Raw genomic sequence first — 18,976 nt, 5'->3', positions numbered from 1 at the left:
TTCAGCCTTATAAAGCAATAAAATTGTGTCATATGACACCATATGGATGAACCTTGATGATATTATCTATAAGTGAGATAAACAAAAGGACACAAAAGGACAAATATTGTATGATTCCACTCATGAGGTACTGAGAGTAGTCAAAATCATAGAATCATTAAGTAGAACAGTATTTACCAGGGACTAGGGGTTTGGGGTATGAGGATTTATTCAATGGATAAAGTGTTCACTTTGAAAAGATGAAAAGTTCTGGAAATGGATGGTGATAATAGTTGTAAAACAGCATGAAACTATTAATGCCAGTGAATTATACACATAAGAATATTTAAAGTGGCTAAGTTGTGTATATTTTATGACAAATTTTTTTTAAAAAATAGAGATGTTTTTAATGTAGGTTAACTTAAATAAAGTTAAGTATTCACATTATTTTGAAACTATGTTCTCCATTTAACCCAGAAAGTTAATTAACTTCATGATCTAGGATGTTAAAATCCAATACTCTATTCTGGGCTTAGAGTATCAATGGATACTTGGAACCCAGTAAATCTAAATTCTACCTGAGGCTTGTGCCAAGGAGACAATCTTTAAAAGTCCTTAATGAATTAGATATTCTAAAGACAGATTCAGGAAACCTGATGCCAAAACCTCTTTTAAGATCTAGTGGAGGAACGCTTGGGTGACTCAGGGCATGATCCCAGGGTCCCGGGATCAAGTCCAGCATCAGGCTTCCTGAGGAGCCTGCTTCTCCCTCTGCTTATGTCTCTGCCTCTGTCTCTCTATCTCTTTCATGAATAAATAAATAAAATCTAAAAAAACGAAGATCTAAAGGAGTTGTCTACATGAAGGACAGATAAATAATGCTCGTGTTCATGTCTAGAGAAAAGACAGGAGTATTATTGTTGATACCCTGAGAGTCACTTGTAGGGTTCAGATGAGAACAAAGCTTCTGTTTGCCAGTGAAATAAATATCCCCCAAACGGCACTATTTTATAAATTTCTCTTGAATGTACATAGAACCTACATTTTCCAAAATACATTTGTGTGACTTGTATGGACCACATAACTCAGACACAAAAGCCCTATGTCTAGTTTATTTACTTTCCTTAACCACTTTTGATTCTTCTTTATTTTCCTTTTATGCTCATTGTTTGTTTTGTTTTGCTTTGTTTTGTTTTGATTTGATTTGTCTTGCTTTAGTTGGGGAAGAAGTTGAAGAAGTTGGGTTGGGAAACCATAATGCTAAGTAGGTCTTAAAAAGATTTCGTAATAAATTGTGCCACTTCAAGCCATGTTTAGAACACGTTGAAATGTTCAGAAGGTTTTGATTATTTATAATGAATTGATAGTCAAGCCACAAAATAAACAGTATCTAAGTTATTTTAAAATGACCAAATGTCCTGTGGTGTTTTTTGTTGTGTTGGTGGTGGTTGTAAGTTGCTGTTATTATAGGAAATAAAATTATTTTTACTACCATTAAATATCCTGTACATTCACTGTGTAAGAAAATAAAAGGAACATGTTATTTTTCCTCACTTCATGTCCTTAGAATGTAAGCAACTATAAAACTGAACATTTGTATTGTGTACATTCTTTGAAGAGAAAAGTACAATAAAAAGTAGTTTACTAACAATGAGGGGAAGGAACATACCTTGTGAACACTGTTTCACTGCTTTTTGAGCCAGTGTAGACTGGCCCCAAGGAGCACATGTGTGTTTGTGCAAGCATACATGTGCACCTGCACGCACACACATACACCCTTGGTTACCCTGACTTTGAGCACCATACATTTACATTAAGAAAATCATTTTTTGACTCTGAGAGTGTTAAAAAGTATTAGTGAATCTAGAAAGTCACTTTTTCAGTATTTTGTTTTCACAGATGCATGGATGTTCACAGTAATGCTAGTAGCAAAAATCCAGTTTTATAGATTCAGATAACCAAATTACTGGATCATTTTATATTTATCTGAGTAATGTATTTTCAACATTTCTTCTCTTTTGCTCTGTAATAACTATATGAATTTAGGATTTCCAATAACTAGGAACAAGAATGCTATAATTTTCCTGTTAACTGGCTATTTCCAAAGGCTGTGTATTGTCCATTTCAGCCTGTAGGCACAACTCATCAGAGCCATTCCAGGCAGACATCTCATTATTCCACTTGTGACCCAGGAAATGACCCTGTTTCTCCAGCCTGCAAAAGGCATTCTGGGTGTCTCTGGACAGGACACCCTCTTCAGAGAACTATATTCACAGCTTGTTTGGGGAGAATCCCTCTCAAGGATAAAACTACTTCAAATGTTTACCTGGTTAGTAACTTCAGGCCAGTTCCTCTAGCAACTACTTCAACTAGCTTCTATTCTGAGTATAGATTATTCTAGGCTTTTGTTGGGGGAGAGGGATGAATTGACTTGAAGGTCACCTGTGTATGGTCCCCAGTTCAGCTGTTTTTCACCTGCCAACATGGAATTTACTCATTGTATTTTCTGCTGCTATCCCACTGGATATCCTATTGGAAACCCAGATGTTTTAAAGATTATCGTTTTACTAGGTTTTCTATCATTTTAGCAGGATTTAGGGAAAGAAGAGAGAAGGTATTAAACCTTTTTTTAAAGAAAAAGATTTTATTTATTTATTCATGAGAGACACAGAGAGAGAGAGAGAGGCAGAGACACAGGCAGAGGGAGAAGCAGGCTCCCTGCAGGGAGCCTGATGTGGGACTCGATCCTGGGTCTCCAGGATCACGCCCTGGGCCGAAGGCAGCGCTAAACTGCGGAGCTGCCCAGGGATCCCCGGTATTAAACCATTTTAAATAAGAACCTGTATTAGTCAAAGTCTAGACAAGAAAGAGATGGTACAGTCAGACTGGCTTACTGAAGAAGGTTATTGACAAACCAGTGAGTATGGGTTGAGTATGGGCTCTAAGAGGTGATTAAACATGTCAGGGCTGGCAGGAGTAGCAGCTGACACTTCCCAGGCATAAAGGGACCAGGGAGAGAGGAGACGTACTTGAGTCCTAAAGGAGCTATGAAATTCAGCAGAACCCAGCCATCCAGCAACATTCCAATGGGGGGGGGGGGGGGAAGCAAGAAAATAAATGCCTTTACCTCATCCTCCTTACCCTTTCTGATGCCCAGTGGGTGACTTCCCATAGGCAAACCTGGCTGGAAGCCAGAGGACATGTGAGCCTGTGTCATCTGCAAAGGACAGCGTCTTGGGGCACAGAGAAAACAGAAAAAGGTGAATGAGCTTAGTGGTTCTTGAGGGACAAATGTAAATTACCTGATCTGTGGAGCCTCTCTGCCATTCTCTAAGTCTACTCTTAGTAATATTTTTATTAATGAGTATGTTTGTGGTATGCACGTGTATGTGTACTACGTGTGCACTAAATGTTCAGGCACGGAACAAACATGGGTAACCATGAATACTTAGCCCTGAGTGTGTGCCAGGTACTGTTTGAAGCACTTTAAATATATCAACTCATTTATTCATCATAGTAACTTCAGGAGATAGGTACTGTTATAAATTACTGCTTTCCAGATGAGGAAACAAACATACCTTAAGGAACTTCCTCTGTCAAATAGCTAAGAAATGGAAGAACTGAGTCTGGCCACATATTGGGGCCAATCAAAAAGCTAGATGGTTGGGATCCCTGGGTGGCGCAGCGGTTTAGCGCCTGCCTTTGACCCAGGGCGCGATCCTGGAGACCCGGGATCGAATCCCACGTCAGGCTCCCGGTGCATGGAGCCTGCTTCTCTCTCTGCCTGTGTCTCTGCCTCTCTCTCTCTGTGTCTATCATGAATAAATAAATAAAATCTTTAAAAAAAAAAAAAAAAACTAGATGGTTGTGTGTATGTGTTTGTCCAGAACATTCATACCAAAACAAATGTATATATTTCCTCTCTTTTTACGTTAGAAATGCAAACATTAATTCCAAATAGTCACGCCTTACCTACCCTGCCTCATTCATTCACGTTACAGATCTGTCCTCTGAAGGAATGTGAATTTGAGACTCAAGATTTGCTGATTCTAATGGAAAAGGTGGACGGAATAAACTCTATATGTATTGTTTCTCCTTAGCCAAATCTTCAGTTAGATAAAACTTGACAAGGGTTATAGATTCTCCTTCCTCAGCAAGTACCTCAAGTGTAGCTATTTCTTGTTGCCAATTTTAAAGATATGTCTCTTAAAAGATAGCTTACTCTCCAGGTTCCTGAAGTCAGGTCTCTTACTTTTTCAGTCCATTCAAGGGCAATTCAAGACAACTTGACAACTGAGTCTTCTTGAGTACTTTTATCCACCCCAAAAAGCTCCTTCTTCCAAAGGAACCAACTGGATAGATAGCAGGCACATTTTCTGCACAGAAGTAACAGAGAATCTATAAATCGGCCCCAAAATGTAAAAACAAAGATTGAGATTTCCTTCATCTGTTTCTAAAAAACGATAAAGCTGTTTCTCTTTTAAACATATTCAGTGGACAGATCTGAATTTAGCCAAAAGGAAAAGAATAGGAAATGTTTTAACCAAAATTGCCTCTTCTATCAATTCCTGAAGGATCTGAAAAGTATTATTTTCAATTTTATGTAAGGAGTTACAGATAGCTTTATGGTTCCATGAAATACTTAAGCCAGAGAAATAAAATACTCTTCTATTGTTCAGTCCAGGTCGGTCCCATTCCTTTCCTTAATTTTGTGTGGTATGTTTTGTTTAGCTTTTAATATGGACTCTGGGGAGCTAAGCTCTGGGTGGTGCCTGGTTTTATTCTGTATACAGTATTTTGGGCATTATTAAGGATGTTTTATTATTTTCACATGGAGTAGTAAAAAATCATTTAAATTTAAACCAAACACAGGGCAGAAGTGAAGATAACAAATAATTCAAATTTTCGTGGGAAATTCCCACTGAAAAATAGTTATGTCTGGATTGTAATTTGTCTAAGCAACCACCGTGGAACTAGGCTGTTTATACATTAAAGAAATTGAGATAATTGCTGGGGAAGGTAAGACAATGGTAGGAAAATCATAGATCTTTTTGATTAATACTATAAAATTCCCTGTCTGGTGCCTTTGCTTTGCCCGTTGTGATTATTGAAAATTCTTAGTTGTGTTCTTAAACTTATCAAAAGGAGACTTACAATCAAAATTTTAAATATTCACCTGTTCTAGTTGAAACTATGCATTCTTTCTCATTATAATCTATCGTTACAGACACAGACTGAAGGCAACTGACAGCACAACCATAAGAAAACTATCTCCCATAGGGCTTCTACAGATGCACATAGGAAATCAATTCCTATATTGACAGGATAGGAAAACAGAGAAGTCCCAACTGGGAAACTTTCCTGCTGTGGCTTTACCTCATACTACTCAAGAGCTGGGCAAATATTAAAAGGATAAATTCATTTTATAAACAATCTAAACATCAACCCAATGAAACATATTTACCTCAAAGTAACAAATCAGTTTGGATCCCTTTGGGGGGAAATTAAAAACAGAGTTAAGTAATAACAAGCTTGTACATTTGGGAGAAATGTTTTTATGGGATGAAGGTTGGAAGTTGTGATGATAGTGTTTGGGGGAGGAGGATGGAAATAAATGTAGCAAGACTTTTAAATAGTTCTTTTCTTTTTTTAATGCTGAGGGATATGGTATTTAACCTATGATTCCTTTGTTTGTGCACCCGTCTGTATAACATTTGTGCCTTGAGGGTAATTGCAAAGGCACAGATATTGATTTGCTCCCTTTAAAAGAAAGGATGATGTTCTTTCTTGCATTTAGCCAAAAAGAGAAGCGAAATTATTGTAAATGTATTCTATTCTGCTCTAACATTTTTTAATTAAGCTACTTTTCCTTTTATGGTTACAGTACTTAGATTAATCAAGAGTGTAACAGCTGCAGCAAAGAATCTATGGGTTCTTTATTCTAGCATAGAAAAAATAAGGCTCCCAAAATAGGAGACTACGTAACATACTCTTTTACGAAAAAGCCTTCGATAATTACTCCCAATAGTTAAACATTTCTTTCAACCTTTTACTCTATTAATCTGGATGTCATACTTCTACCTTTAATAATAATTTCAGTTACTCATTTGCAAGTGTATCTCCTCCGATTCAGATAATTCTTCATCCCTATTTGACTTATTACCGTCTGCTTCTTCCGCTAAAGATAGACCATGTTTAATGACAATATTATGCAAAATACCACCCGGCAGGAATTTTTTGCCTGCTTTACGAGGGCAAAGAAATAATGTTTCCCCAGATTTGCCTAGACATCAAAACCTCAATTTTAGGATATTCTCTGGAGTTATCTCAGTAACCATTCAGGTAAAAAATTTGATGCTTTTTATTATTTTTTTCAGTGGCAGAGATATTCATATTGGAAGTGAAAAGAGGCAGCTAACTTAAAAACAAACAATCTGAAGTCTATAATTGTGTTTTAAGAAAAAAATTAAAGTTATAAACAGACAGCATTTTATAGAATTACTCAAAAACCAAATTCTCCCAATTTATAAAAAGCCATGCATTTCTGAAGCAGATTGTCTTAAGATGAATGAATCATGACATGATCCTGGGTACTTAGCTATGACATCTGTTAGGTGGTAAATTGCATCGCACGCCACATGCATAATGAAGGAGAGAACAGTTTTTAGTTCCTAGAGTGTTCCTCATGTGAAGATGTACAAATAGAAGCAGCAAAACCCAGGCCAGATGGAAGAGCTGCAATGCTGGAGACTGCCTGTGACTTGCTAGTAGTGCTAGGTGTCTCTTAAAAATGTATAACTTGATGAGGTCTCCAGGGAACTGTATCTCTAAGCTGCCCAGTATTCCATATTATGACAAACCAATGCTGTTACCATGAAGAATCCTTGCCAAAAATTAGACCACCCCTGTGAGAAATACTACTTTGTTAATATATTAGTCTTTTATTCTTCACAGTGAAACATACAGAAAACATTTTAGAGGTTAGTATAAAAATAAATATGCACCTGAATGTAAGGATAAATTAATTAACACAGAAAAGGACTTGGGAGATTAAAGACTGGCTTTGTATTTTAAAAATGAGCAAATACTATGTTTCCTAATTGGTTTAGATAACAACTGAGTGATTTGATGTTGGGTCAAGAAATAACCCACCATGTTCCACCATTTACCAAGCTAAATATAGTCCTTAAACTTACTAAAAGGAATGTGTCCCATGTCTTACATAAAATATATATGTATTTATGCATTTAAGCCCTCTATTACCTACATATATATGCACATACACATTACATTTTCATTTATCATTTAATCGCTATACTTAGAATTCAGGTCTAGAACAATCTGTTAAAAAATGCTAAGACTCTGGTCTTCAGGGAGCTGGGTGAAAAAGAGGTATATTGGAAAGTCCTCATCTTTAGAATGTACATCTCCTCCTACTTTGAGTTGCCATCAAGGGAAACTTTGCTGCCAGTCATTCATGTTCCCAAGTTTCAATTCTGCTAACTTAGTGGTCATAAGAGAGAACCAACTTAAAGACTTCCATTTATCCCTGTAATTTGAAATTTTTAAAAGGTAAGGAAATCATTCAGTGGGAATTTTGAGCATCAATTTTCTTTTCAACTATTCTGCAGTGGGCAGCATATTGAGTGCCTAAATGCTCTTTGTCTGTTCCCTTTGCTGGGCAGCATACTTGACAGTGCTTGGTTTGCCAGCCCTGGTGATAGATGCTCTGCAAATTTAAAGCACTGAGCATGAATTACACTCTTGGAAACTGTTAAATGGATGTGCTTACATGAGTTCAAGTGGAGGGAGGTGTATTACAGCCTGTTGCTAAAGTTGGCACTTACACAATACAGACACAACACAGAATTTGTTTTTCCCAAATAGGATAGAAGTACTTTGAAGACTAGGAAACTGAAAATCCTTTTGGAGGCAAAATTAATGACATGGAGACTGCTGCTTTCAGGTGTGTAATTCCTCACTCAAGTAAGGCTCGACTTCCTAGCGTGGAATTTAAGGAAAAGCCTCAGGATCTGGAGGTTAAAATTTGTTTCCCTAAAGCCAAAAAAGAGAGCAAATTTTACAATACTGAACAAAAATAGCTTTAATTTCATAAAATTACAGTTTTAAAACATTTCTTTCACCCATTAAAGTGTACATTCTAACTAAAGAGTATTCCAAATACATACAATTGTATATTTAGAAAATAATCACCAAGAGATCCACCAGCCAACCAACCACTCTAAATATTTTGATGTATTCCTTTTTTTAATATATCAGTAAGAGTTTTTCCCCAAAGCCCTAATCATAATATTCACTGGATTTTGCCTTTTTTCATTTATTATATACTCCTCATGATCTTATTATTCCTCTTAAGCGATGCTAAATGCTGCAAAATAATCTATCACATCAGTATATTCATAGGTATCTCCTTATCATTGAATATTTAAGTACAATATAAATTTTTGCTTCTATAAATACTGCTACTGGTAATATTTTATTGATTACATTTTATTTTACATATAATTATTCTTTCAGGCAAGAGAGAATAATTTATATGTGGATCAAAAGACAATAGCCTCTAAGAGTGTGGTCATTATCACTATATTGCTTTCTAAATTTACCACCAGGCTTCCTGGGTGACTCAGTTGGTTAAGTGGCACACTTTTGATTTCGGCTGAGGTCATGATCTCAAGGCTGTGAGATCAGTTCCTGAGTCCTGCTCCACACTCAGTGGGGAGTTTGAGATTCTCTCTGTCCCTCTCACCTTGCTTCTCCTGCTTGTGTGCTTCCTCTCAAATAAATAAATACATATTTAAAAATTAAAAACATTTTAAACATTTGATTACCACAATTTATACAATGTCCATTTCACTTCACTCTCACAGCCATATGGTTTTCTAAGTACTTTTTAAGTATTTTTATAATTGATAGGTTCAGTATAGTGAATCATTTTAATTTGTGTTTCTTTGGTTTTTAGTGCAGTTGAGCATTATTATTCCAGATATGTATCTATGGTTCTAACTTCTTTTTAACATAGTTTTTTGTGCTTTACCTCATTTTCTTAAGTCTTAATGTTGGTTTGTGATAACATTTTTCATATATTTTATTTGATATCTGTTATAACCAATATCAGCCTTTAATTTTTACATTGTCTCATATGCTTTTCTAAAGTAGTGAGTTTTTTAATTTGGTTTTATTATGCAGAAATACTCATTTTTTACTAAAATTTATGTATTTTTTTACTACCTTTGTAGGTTTTTAAAGCCCTTTCCTCTTAAGAGTATAGTTAAGTGTTCATTCCTAGATTGGTTGTTTTGATTGCTGCTACTCCTGCAGTGATGTGATGGTGGTAGATGTTCAGCCATTTGATGATTTGATCTTTAATATTTAACACTGCAATTCACTTGAAGTTATCTTAGGTGATAAAGTATGAATATGTAAATTTACCTTTGTTCAAATAATTAACCAATTATCACAATTCACATTATGCAACTAAATTCTAAATGCTTACATGGGAGTTTGGCTTATATTTACTGCAAAAAAAAAATTTTAGAATCAAGAGGTTACTACATCAAAAGTAAAGTGCCCTGACTTGGGTTTTTATGGAACCAGAAGCCGTAAGGACATAGGTGTCAAAGGGCTTTCATTCAACTCATGAATAACCTTTTAAAAAAATCTGACATAGAATTAGTGAGAGGGCAGTCTTTGGCAGAGCATTTTGACAGTGTCTATCAAATTTTTAAAAGCATATATTTTGACCAGAAGTTCACCTGTTTAATTCAGATCCTACAGATACATACCTGTAACTGTATGCTAATGTAGAGACTAGGATGTTCCCTGAAACACTGATAGCAAATAGGAAATAATCTAAATAAAAATAAACTAAAAGTCAGTGGGGAACTGTTTACTCAAACTGTTGAATTTTGAAACAATGCAACACTGTGCAGCTACTAGAAGAGAATGAGATGGAGCAGGAAATGACAACATGGAAAGATCTCCAAGGAGATTTACTAAATTGAAAACACAAGCAGCCCAAGACTGAGTATATAATCCCTTTTACATACATTGTGATATATATGTGTGTGTATCTATGTGTATCAGTGTTTATATAGATATAGAACTGGAAATGGATATGGATGTAGATTATACATAGATACAGAGCTGTGGATGAAAACATGGATATGAATATAGGTGTAGCAGTGAACACAGATACAGAGATAGAGAAATAGTGGTTCTCCTTATTTTCCAGAATTCAGCATACCCCAGGTACTTGGACACTTGACTTCTTTGTGTCTCTTCTGTTCTCTAGTTATGGTCTCACCCTTAGTGATCTCATCCAGACTCTTAACTTTAAATACAGTCCATATGCCAAAAATGGCAAAATTTATGTCTCAAGCTAATCTACCCTGAACCCTGTTCAATCATTTACTCAAGAAATATGGGGTCAAGGTAATGGAAATTCCACAGTAAATAAGACAACTATCCAGGCCTTTATGGAGCTGAATTTCACATACCCATTTAATAATCATTACAAAATCAAAATTCCAAATACTAACCTTTAAAATTTTTCTCACCCCAACCTCTCCTTCCCTCGTATTTCCTAATTTCATTAAGTGGAAATATCGTTCTTCCAGTTGTTCAGGCAGATAACAATATTTTTTGTCCTTGATTCTTTTTCTCTTATCCCACATCCTACACTTTATAGGACCAATGTTATAAGTAATAAGATATGAATGTGATATTTGCTTTAATTATATTTGTTGGATTCTCTATGTTGTTTTCAATTCTAAAATATTACTGATATTAGCATGATTACTAATCACACCTGGAAAAATCTCTAATACATGGTTTTATTGGTATACAATTTTTATCTACATTAAATATTTTACTACTTAAAGTGTTATTTGTACCAACTCTAATTCAATGATTGTACATATCATGCAAACCTGGAGATGCTTTTTTAAAGAGTGGAAGTAATCCTTTGATAGTATGTGAATGTTTTGTTATTTATAGTAACAAACCCTCTTTCCTATTCTCACTTATGAAGAAAAAATTTTAAAGGGTTAGGGGTCTATCTCCTACTGAGTCTAATTCCCATAAGGACTAATATTCATTAGTGTTCCAAATCAGACCCTCTGAAAATAGTATTAACTTTTCCAGGCCACAAGCAATGCATAAAACTAAGCATGATGAAATAAAGAAAAATCTGATTAAAATGTCATCAGAACACTCAGGTGGTTTATCCATTTGTTCATAGTTCCAAAAGGACTGAATTGAAAACCCATCAAAATACTGGCTGGTCTCACCATTTTTCTTCCTCCCTCCCTCATATACACCCATACATACGTATTTCCTTCACATTCAAAAGATAAAATCACATGAACAACTTCTAAGAAATTTCATCACTTTCATATAAATACTTATTTAACAGAAATATATCACTAATAATTAAGATCCCACCAATACCAATCAAAATATGAATCTACTAATTTGAAATATTTAAACTATAAAGAGTAGCATGGTTCCAAACAAGTAATATAAGCAACTGAAGTAGGAAGTCACAAGCAAAGAGGCTAGAAGAAGCATTTCCAAATTCACTAAAATGAAGCTTCCAAAAACCAAGTGGCCAGCTGGGGAACCCAGCAGCTGCACACCTATTAGCCATTTTCATGTAAATTATGAATCCAGCAAGCAAGTCAAAAATAGTGACAAACACTTAAGCTAGAGTTATAGTCACTAATCAGAGGCTTGCCTTCACCTGTGCTCAGTGGGAACTGTGCTTTATTCCTTTATTGGCCTTTACTTTCAAGCTAACGGAACACAGTTAACCAAAAAGAAGCACAATTAACCAAGAAAAGCCATCAAACAGTAAGTTATTCAGGAAAATGCCATGCCAATGTATTTCATTCTTGGCTCCCTCTAAAGCAGACAATTTTATGTTCTTTTTATTAAGAAGAATATGGATATACAGCACTCCACTTTCCTTCTTTCCATATGGCTGCTGTTCCTCACGCATCTCTGAATTCTCTCTGAATTTCTTTGCTGATTCCTGTACCTCTGATAACAAATTAAAAGTGGATAAAACCCAAATATCCATCCTTGGCCTTGTTTCTTCCTACTGTACTTTTTCCTAAGACAAATATCACCATTCCAGTGATTTCAGCTTTGTATCCAAGTGTGGTCTTCCATGAGAGTTGCTCTCACAACTCTACAAAAATATGTCCCAGATACCTCAAACTTATCATGCTGAATAGTTAACTCACTTTTTAAAAAATGTGTTGCTCTTGTGTCTTCTATATCTCAGTCAAAGCTCCCATAGTTAAAGCTTTCTAGATTCTTCAGGGCCACAATCATAGATTTGCCTTCTACTTATCCTGCCCCTCATGCTAAATTTGTCACCAAATACTGTTGCTCTGACTCTAAAATCCCCCTTAGTCATTAACTCCCTGCTGTAACCTTCATTACCTCTCAGCTGGAATTTAAAGATCATTATAATCGTCCAAATCCTATCCACCACATGGGGATTTGAGGTTGAAGAGCAATCCAAGTGACTGGCAGGGGTTCTACATGGTGGATAGCCTTCTAGGAGAGAGAAAGGTCAAAGTCTCTGGGGGTTAAGAATGATCCAAAGCCCTGAAAATTAGGATACAGAGAATCCAAAGGCAAGAGGCAGGAATTAAGAATTTAAGTTGAGTGGGTATGGAATGAGCAAGAGGTTACTAAACGAATGCACTGAATAGTATGGAGGCACCTGTAGTCCACTTCGTCATTCAGGGAACTTGTGTGTGTAATAGCCAACTGGAGAAGAATGCTAATACATGATCTCACTGAGTTCATTCTCTAAGAAGAAATCCCTTCTTCTTAGTTCTGCTGGCATCATTTTCTCAAAACCCAACTGTGATCCTGCCAGTCTTTTGCTTAATGGGTCCCTATGCATATAGTATAAAATATGAACTAATTCCTCTGAGAATTCAAGATCCTTCTCAGCTTAGGCTCCATGGGTCCCCTCACCAATCTCCCATCATGGTGAATTGCCTACATGGGTGATGAGAGATCCTGGGAAATGTGATGACAAACAAAAGGATGTTATTGTGGAAATGGTGGAGAAAGGTCTTTCATGAATTCCAAATTCACGATCAGAATCAGAAAGTTGCTTCACAAGTTGCAGTGTGTTGAGTATTAAAATCCTGTCCTTTCAGTTACTAATTTTTTTAGCAAAAAACATGATTGACAGAAGCCCAAGATAACCCCATCTCCCAGACCTTCAGGAAGCAGTTATATCTCCTACTCACCAGTGTGACATCTGTACAGAATGGAAGGTGTCATAATCAAAAGCTGGTTTTTAGTCACCCTCTCTTTGATTCAAAACCCAAGTCCTCAAGCCTCCATCACTTTCAAGATACCAGATAGGATCTCTTTCATCAGTAGCATTCATTATATTTGCATTCTTTTCATAGTTCCCCTGAGATGTCTTGAATTTCTTTTATTAAGACCCTCCAGGCCTTTCTGTAATATGTAATAAGGGTATATTTACATCACACTCCCACTGAACAAATCAGTACAACATAAGTAAATTATTCCAAAAACTTTCTCAGAGTCTGGCTCCTTGGCTAAAAACCATGTGTATCACAGTTTTTACAAAAACACATACCACTTCCTCAATAGAATAGGGTGGCTCCATCTGTGTGGTTCTATTCAACTATTGTACAGCATGTGAACACATATTTATGAATCATTTGTCCAACAGACCTTATTGGATCCTTAACACCTGCCGTGTAAAATATATCTTCAGACATATGATAAAAATATTTCAAAACTCATGAGAAATCAAAACAAAGCAGCTCTTTTTAAGTTTAATATAGCAAAGAAATAAATTTAGATAAAACATATTCTTGAGCTGGACTTGAAAAGAAGCAATACCACTTTCAAAAGATAATAGTGAAGAAACCCTAAGAAGAGTCAAAGGGATGAGTATTAGTGAGGGACAGGCCTCGTAGGAACCACAAGGGCCTGTCTACTTCAGAGGAACCAGGCCAGGCCATGAAAGCTACCTCTTTCTTCTGACTTCTGCCTTTCTCTTAATTTTTAAACCCGTAATTGTACTTTTAAGGAAGCTTTACCCTCTTTCAACCTTTACCTTTGCTGTCCTTTCAATTTGCTGTTTATTCTGAGAGTAATACAGAATGTACAGAATATCATAGGACTGATACCCAAAATGTTAAAGTCATAATTTCATACCATTTTTGTTATGAGTGGTAGATTGCTGGTCCAAATAGCATCCATCCACACAACCATCTTACGACCTGAGTTGTTTTGGTTCATTCACCTCTCCTCCTTTTCTCACTATAGCATTACCCACTCAACACTGAAATAGCTAATCATTTCACTGACAGCTATCTGACTGATTTGTAGATAGAGTACTAAACAACTGGGTTGCCTGCTATTTCCCCCTGCATTTTCCCCTACATTGATCAAATAATCCTGAATCACTGTGCAGCAGCCTTCTTTCTCACCTATTGACTTCATGCTCATTTTCTTCTCTACAGACTCTATTTCATTTCCTCTTTATCTGACTCAGCCTCGTTTTCACTTTATCATAGGTAGCAAGTCAATTTCCAGTCACAGGGTTATCAGTAAAGATTATCAGGGTGGACATCTGTCTCCCACACCAGAAAAAACAACAACAACAAAAAAAAAAAACAAAAAAACAAAAAAAACAAAGAAACAACCACTGTGGATGACCAGATGTATGAGAACATATCATACACATATACACACAAACGTGTGTGTACTACCACCAGACAAAATCTGTCAGCTATCACTCTGGGCTCCTGCTGGTTATTTCACTTTAAATACCAGTGGCCTCCAGGTTATTAAAAGCTGCAAGAATAAGAACAGGGAAAAAAATCATAAATAAGTTCTTCTGACACCAAAGATTTTTATCACCAACAGTGGTATGATCACTAAATACACAGAATAATGAAAGCTTAATTCTTCTTACTCTCTGTAGAGAAGACACTTGAACACATTTTAAACCTCTTGGGTGCAATGCTGTACTTTTTTTGAAGGAAAGAGAAAGAAATAGAGAATTAGCTCACCCTTGTTATTTGAGATTTAAAGCAGTTCAATAGTGCTAAAATTCTATAAGAGTTTACTATTAATGTTTGAAATGGAGCAGAGTGACACAGTACTCTAGTTTTTAAAACTGTAATGTTTTTATATAGCCCATGAATACTATATCCCTACAATGATAAAAATTTAGTAGTAATTGAAATGGGGAATTATGTTGCTATTTCCTGTACTTGGAATTAACATTAATATCTTTATCAGTTATCTAGAAGAGGCATTACAGAGTGATACTCTCAAGTTTCAAAATGGCTCTTTTGGAAAGTAAAATAGAGTTACCACACAAATAGAGAGATTCTAATGCACTGATTTTCATTTGGGGAAATTTCGCCCTCCCCCACATAGATATTTAGCAATGTCTAGAGACAGTTTTGGTCATCATGATGTAGTGGGGGAGGAGGTTGCTACTGGCATGTAGTGGGTAGAGGCCAGGGATGCTGCTATATATCCCACCATGCACAGGCTAGCCCTCCCTCCCACTGCCCACTGCAGCAAAGAATTATCTGGCCCCTAATGTCAATAGTACCAACAATGAGAAACTCTGCTCCGTTGAGGAAGCACCCAAAGCCCAAGGAGGTGCCTGTGCTTCAAAACGAACAAAGGTAAAATTAGAAAACAATTCACAGTTTAGATGAGTTCTAAACTACCAGTTTTTACTTAGGAAAGAAAGATATCCTAGAACTTTTGAGTTTGAAGGGACATGAGAGATTGTCCAGTGACTCTTCACTTAACAGAGTAAGACGGCACAGTACAGTGAGAAGGCATGCTGCATGGTCTCCACTGTCTGCACTCCTGGTGGCAGTGGTGGGATGGGAAGAACAGTAGACGGACTTAATGTTTAGTGGCCAGCACAGTCCTAGAACCCCCGAAGAGCCATGGGAAACAGTATAATGAGATCCTGATAGTACAATCTGAACAGCAAAGAATAGTAAGGGAGTGTTAAGGGGGACCCCTGGGTGGCTCAGAGGTTTAGCGCTGCCTTTGGCCCAGGACGTGATCCTGGAGACCTGGGATCGAGCAGTGCGTAGGGCTCCCTGCATGGAGCCTGCTTCTCCCTCTGCCTGTGTCTCTGCCCTTCTCTCTCTGTGTCTCATGAATAAATAAATAAAAATCTTTAAAAAAATAAGGGGGGGGGAGTGTTAATAGTGTGATTAGGGAAAGTAGGGGTGAATACATATTCATCAAATGTTATTGTACAAGAGTTAAAATAAATCGTTAGAGCTTGAAAGTGATACATTTATGGGAAAATAGTCTACATATCTTTTATACATTTAGCAAACTTTTGAAATTTGTTGCTCTCGAGGAGATTTAGATTTTAAAAATTCATAGTTTCCAAAGATTCTATACAAATTTGTGGGGATGCCTGGGTGGCTCAGTGGTTGAGCGTCTGCCTTCAGCCCAGGGCGTGATCCCAGCGTCCCGGGATCGAGTCCCACATCGGGCTTCCTTCATGGAGCCTACTTCTCCCTCTGCCTGTATTTCTGCTTCTCTCTCTTTCTGTGTCTCTCATGAATAAATAAAATCTTAAAAAAAAACGGACAAATTTATGGAAGAGAAATTCATAGCTATATTCAAGAGGAAACCAAGCTATTTGGGAGTTGGGTTGAGTAGAGTTGTGCTGGCTCTGGCTGTTTGAGAAAAAAAAGGAATCTATGAAGAATGCCGGGTGGTTCACAGAAATGTCAAGAAGGATGAAGAACCAGGCTAAAAACTATTTTCTGGAAATAACCCAAAACCATGCTTAAAAACTGCTTGAATAAGAGTATTAGCCAAATGCCAATAAGTCCTCCTGCCACTTTTACACCAGGAACACCACAGTGATGACCACTGTACCAGTTATGATGCACAAGGTTATGCCGTCAGCTAAAATAGCAAAGGCTGTTCCTTAGTCACACTACTTGCCCATCACAGGTCACAGGCAACACTGCTCTGTACTGTCCCCAGTCTGCAACCCAGACTGACAGACGCCAGGACAGGCAACACTACTCTGCACTGTGGCAGAGGCAAAGACCTCCAGAGGGTCTCATGCCCTCCTTTAAACACCAAAAGTGACACTATCATCTCTCTTCAGAACGCACTAGCCAGCGCTAGTCCCGTCTCCACTGATGCCAAGGAAGCCAGCGAATGTGATTCTATTGTGTCCTAAGGGCGAAGCACTAATGGGCACAGTAACTACTTCACCCTGATGCCACTTTGCTCCTGGAATTCCATTCAGCCTACACCACTGCTCTCTCATTACCAATGAGAGAGAACACGCTCTCAGTTCCTGTTTTCTTGTGACACTGACTCCAGAGTTCCAGATCTGGCATAGGTGAGTCTGCTTGCCAGAGCTTAGGTCAAATGTCTGTGCTGTAGCATCTGTAGCTCCTGTAAACTCTGACACTTGACCTTTCAGAACTCCAAAAGTAGAGAAATTCCTAAGTATAAAAATTCTATAAACAATTCATATGCTGGGTCTCTGCAAACTATAATAAATTCCCACCCAGGAATGTGGCTTTTGAGACATTTGAGCTCTTACCACATATGTCCCTTCAGGCTAAGTACTTCAGCATTATCCTGCCAGGTCAGATCAATAAGCCCTAGCCTAGTTTGCTGGATTCCCAATCGAAGGCACCCAGAACAGCAATGATATGGAGAAGATAAATTGCATTAGGAGGAAGCATCTGCTCTGAGAACACCAGAAAGCGTACAGGGAGAGAGTGCCCACAGGGACTATGTCAACTTGCTGTTGGGTCTCCGAAGAACAGAGCACATGAGAGAGAGCTCATAACAAAGAAGGGAAAATTGTAAAAGACTAGTTTATATTTGTGGAAATGATCTCTGCAATAGCCAGAGGCAATCTGCAATCAGCACCTTGGTGCTGGTCAGGAATATTGAAAGCTGCCCAGAAGCTGTGCTAAATTGCACTCTTGACTGGCCCAGAAGCAGCCATTCCCATCATCAATCTAGATGATTTTTTCCTTCTGACTCCAGGTTTCTTTTATTCCTTTTATTTCCTGCTTTCTCCATGGTTTTCATGGAAAAGAGAATGCAAAAATGAAGAAATGAAAAGCTGAAATTTTAACTCGAAGCAAATTACATATGGCCAAATACTTGATATTACCTAACTGTGAGTGGATTTTGTCTTTGAAGTTTTGGCTGAAAGAGGTTATTCTAATTTCAGAACTTCTGAGCAGTAATAAGAAAGTTGTATTTTATTATATGAAACTTTCATAAGTACACATATTATAAGTACCTGATATATGACTATAGTTATCCCTCTTATTCAAATATGGAATTAATAGTCTTTTTAAACTCTGGATTTATTTTTCCATTGATATCACTTTTGTTTAATATACTCCAATATGTACATTAGAAAAATCTTACACACCTAGAATTTTTTCAATTCTCCTGGCCGAAGGAAGTTTTGAGAATAACCATTTATTTTAGAATAAAGTATTTGCACTTGAAAAAAGAGGTAGTTTAAATTAGGAGGAAAAAAATAACTGCTTGTTTCCTACCATAAAAGCATATTTTCTTTTCATTCTAAACATATATGTATGTGTTTGTGTGTAGATAATACATCCATATAAGTTAAAATGTATATGATGTATAAATATTTGTTTTTTTACCCTACCCTATATGGATTTATGTGATTTATTATTATATGTGCAATTGATGTTATGTGTACCACCTAGATCTGCCCTTAGGGACTGAGGCACTTGTTTCCTCAAATTGTAGGAGTGTTCTCAGCCAGAGAAATCTGAGTCACAAAATTCTACCCCTTTCTCTGCTGTTCAGTGCAGGACTGTAAAAGCCCAGCCACCTTACTTCAATTCAGGACATTTCTGAAGGGCCACCCAGGCTCCAGAGCTCCTGCAGGGTCTGT

General features: G+C 37.0%; 1 protein-coding gene across 1 annotated transcript in view; it reads left to right on the top strand.

Annotated features, from left to right (window-relative positions):
- Positions 1-18,976, top strand: part of LOC111095067 (serine/arginine repetitive matrix protein 1-like) — a 104,274-nt gene that overhangs the window by 40,050 nt on the left and 45,248 nt on the right. The window contains exon 3 of the mRNA XM_038532127.1: positions 7,867-7,945. Coding sequence (XP_038388055.1) covers positions 7,867-7,945 — 79 coding nt within the window. The remainder of the gene's footprint in view (positions 1-7,866; positions 7,946-18,976) is intronic.

This window comes from Canis lupus, chromosome 3 (genome assembly GCF_011100685.1).
Source record: "Canis lupus familiaris isolate Mischka breed German Shepherd chromosome 3, alternate assembly UU_Cfam_GSD_1.0, whole genome shotgun sequence".
Taxonomy (NCBI): Eukaryota; Metazoa; Chordata; class Mammalia; order Carnivora; family Canidae; genus Canis; species Canis lupus.
Note: the sequence above shows the minus strand (reverse complement) of the source record. Positions and strands in the feature narration are given on the sequence as shown.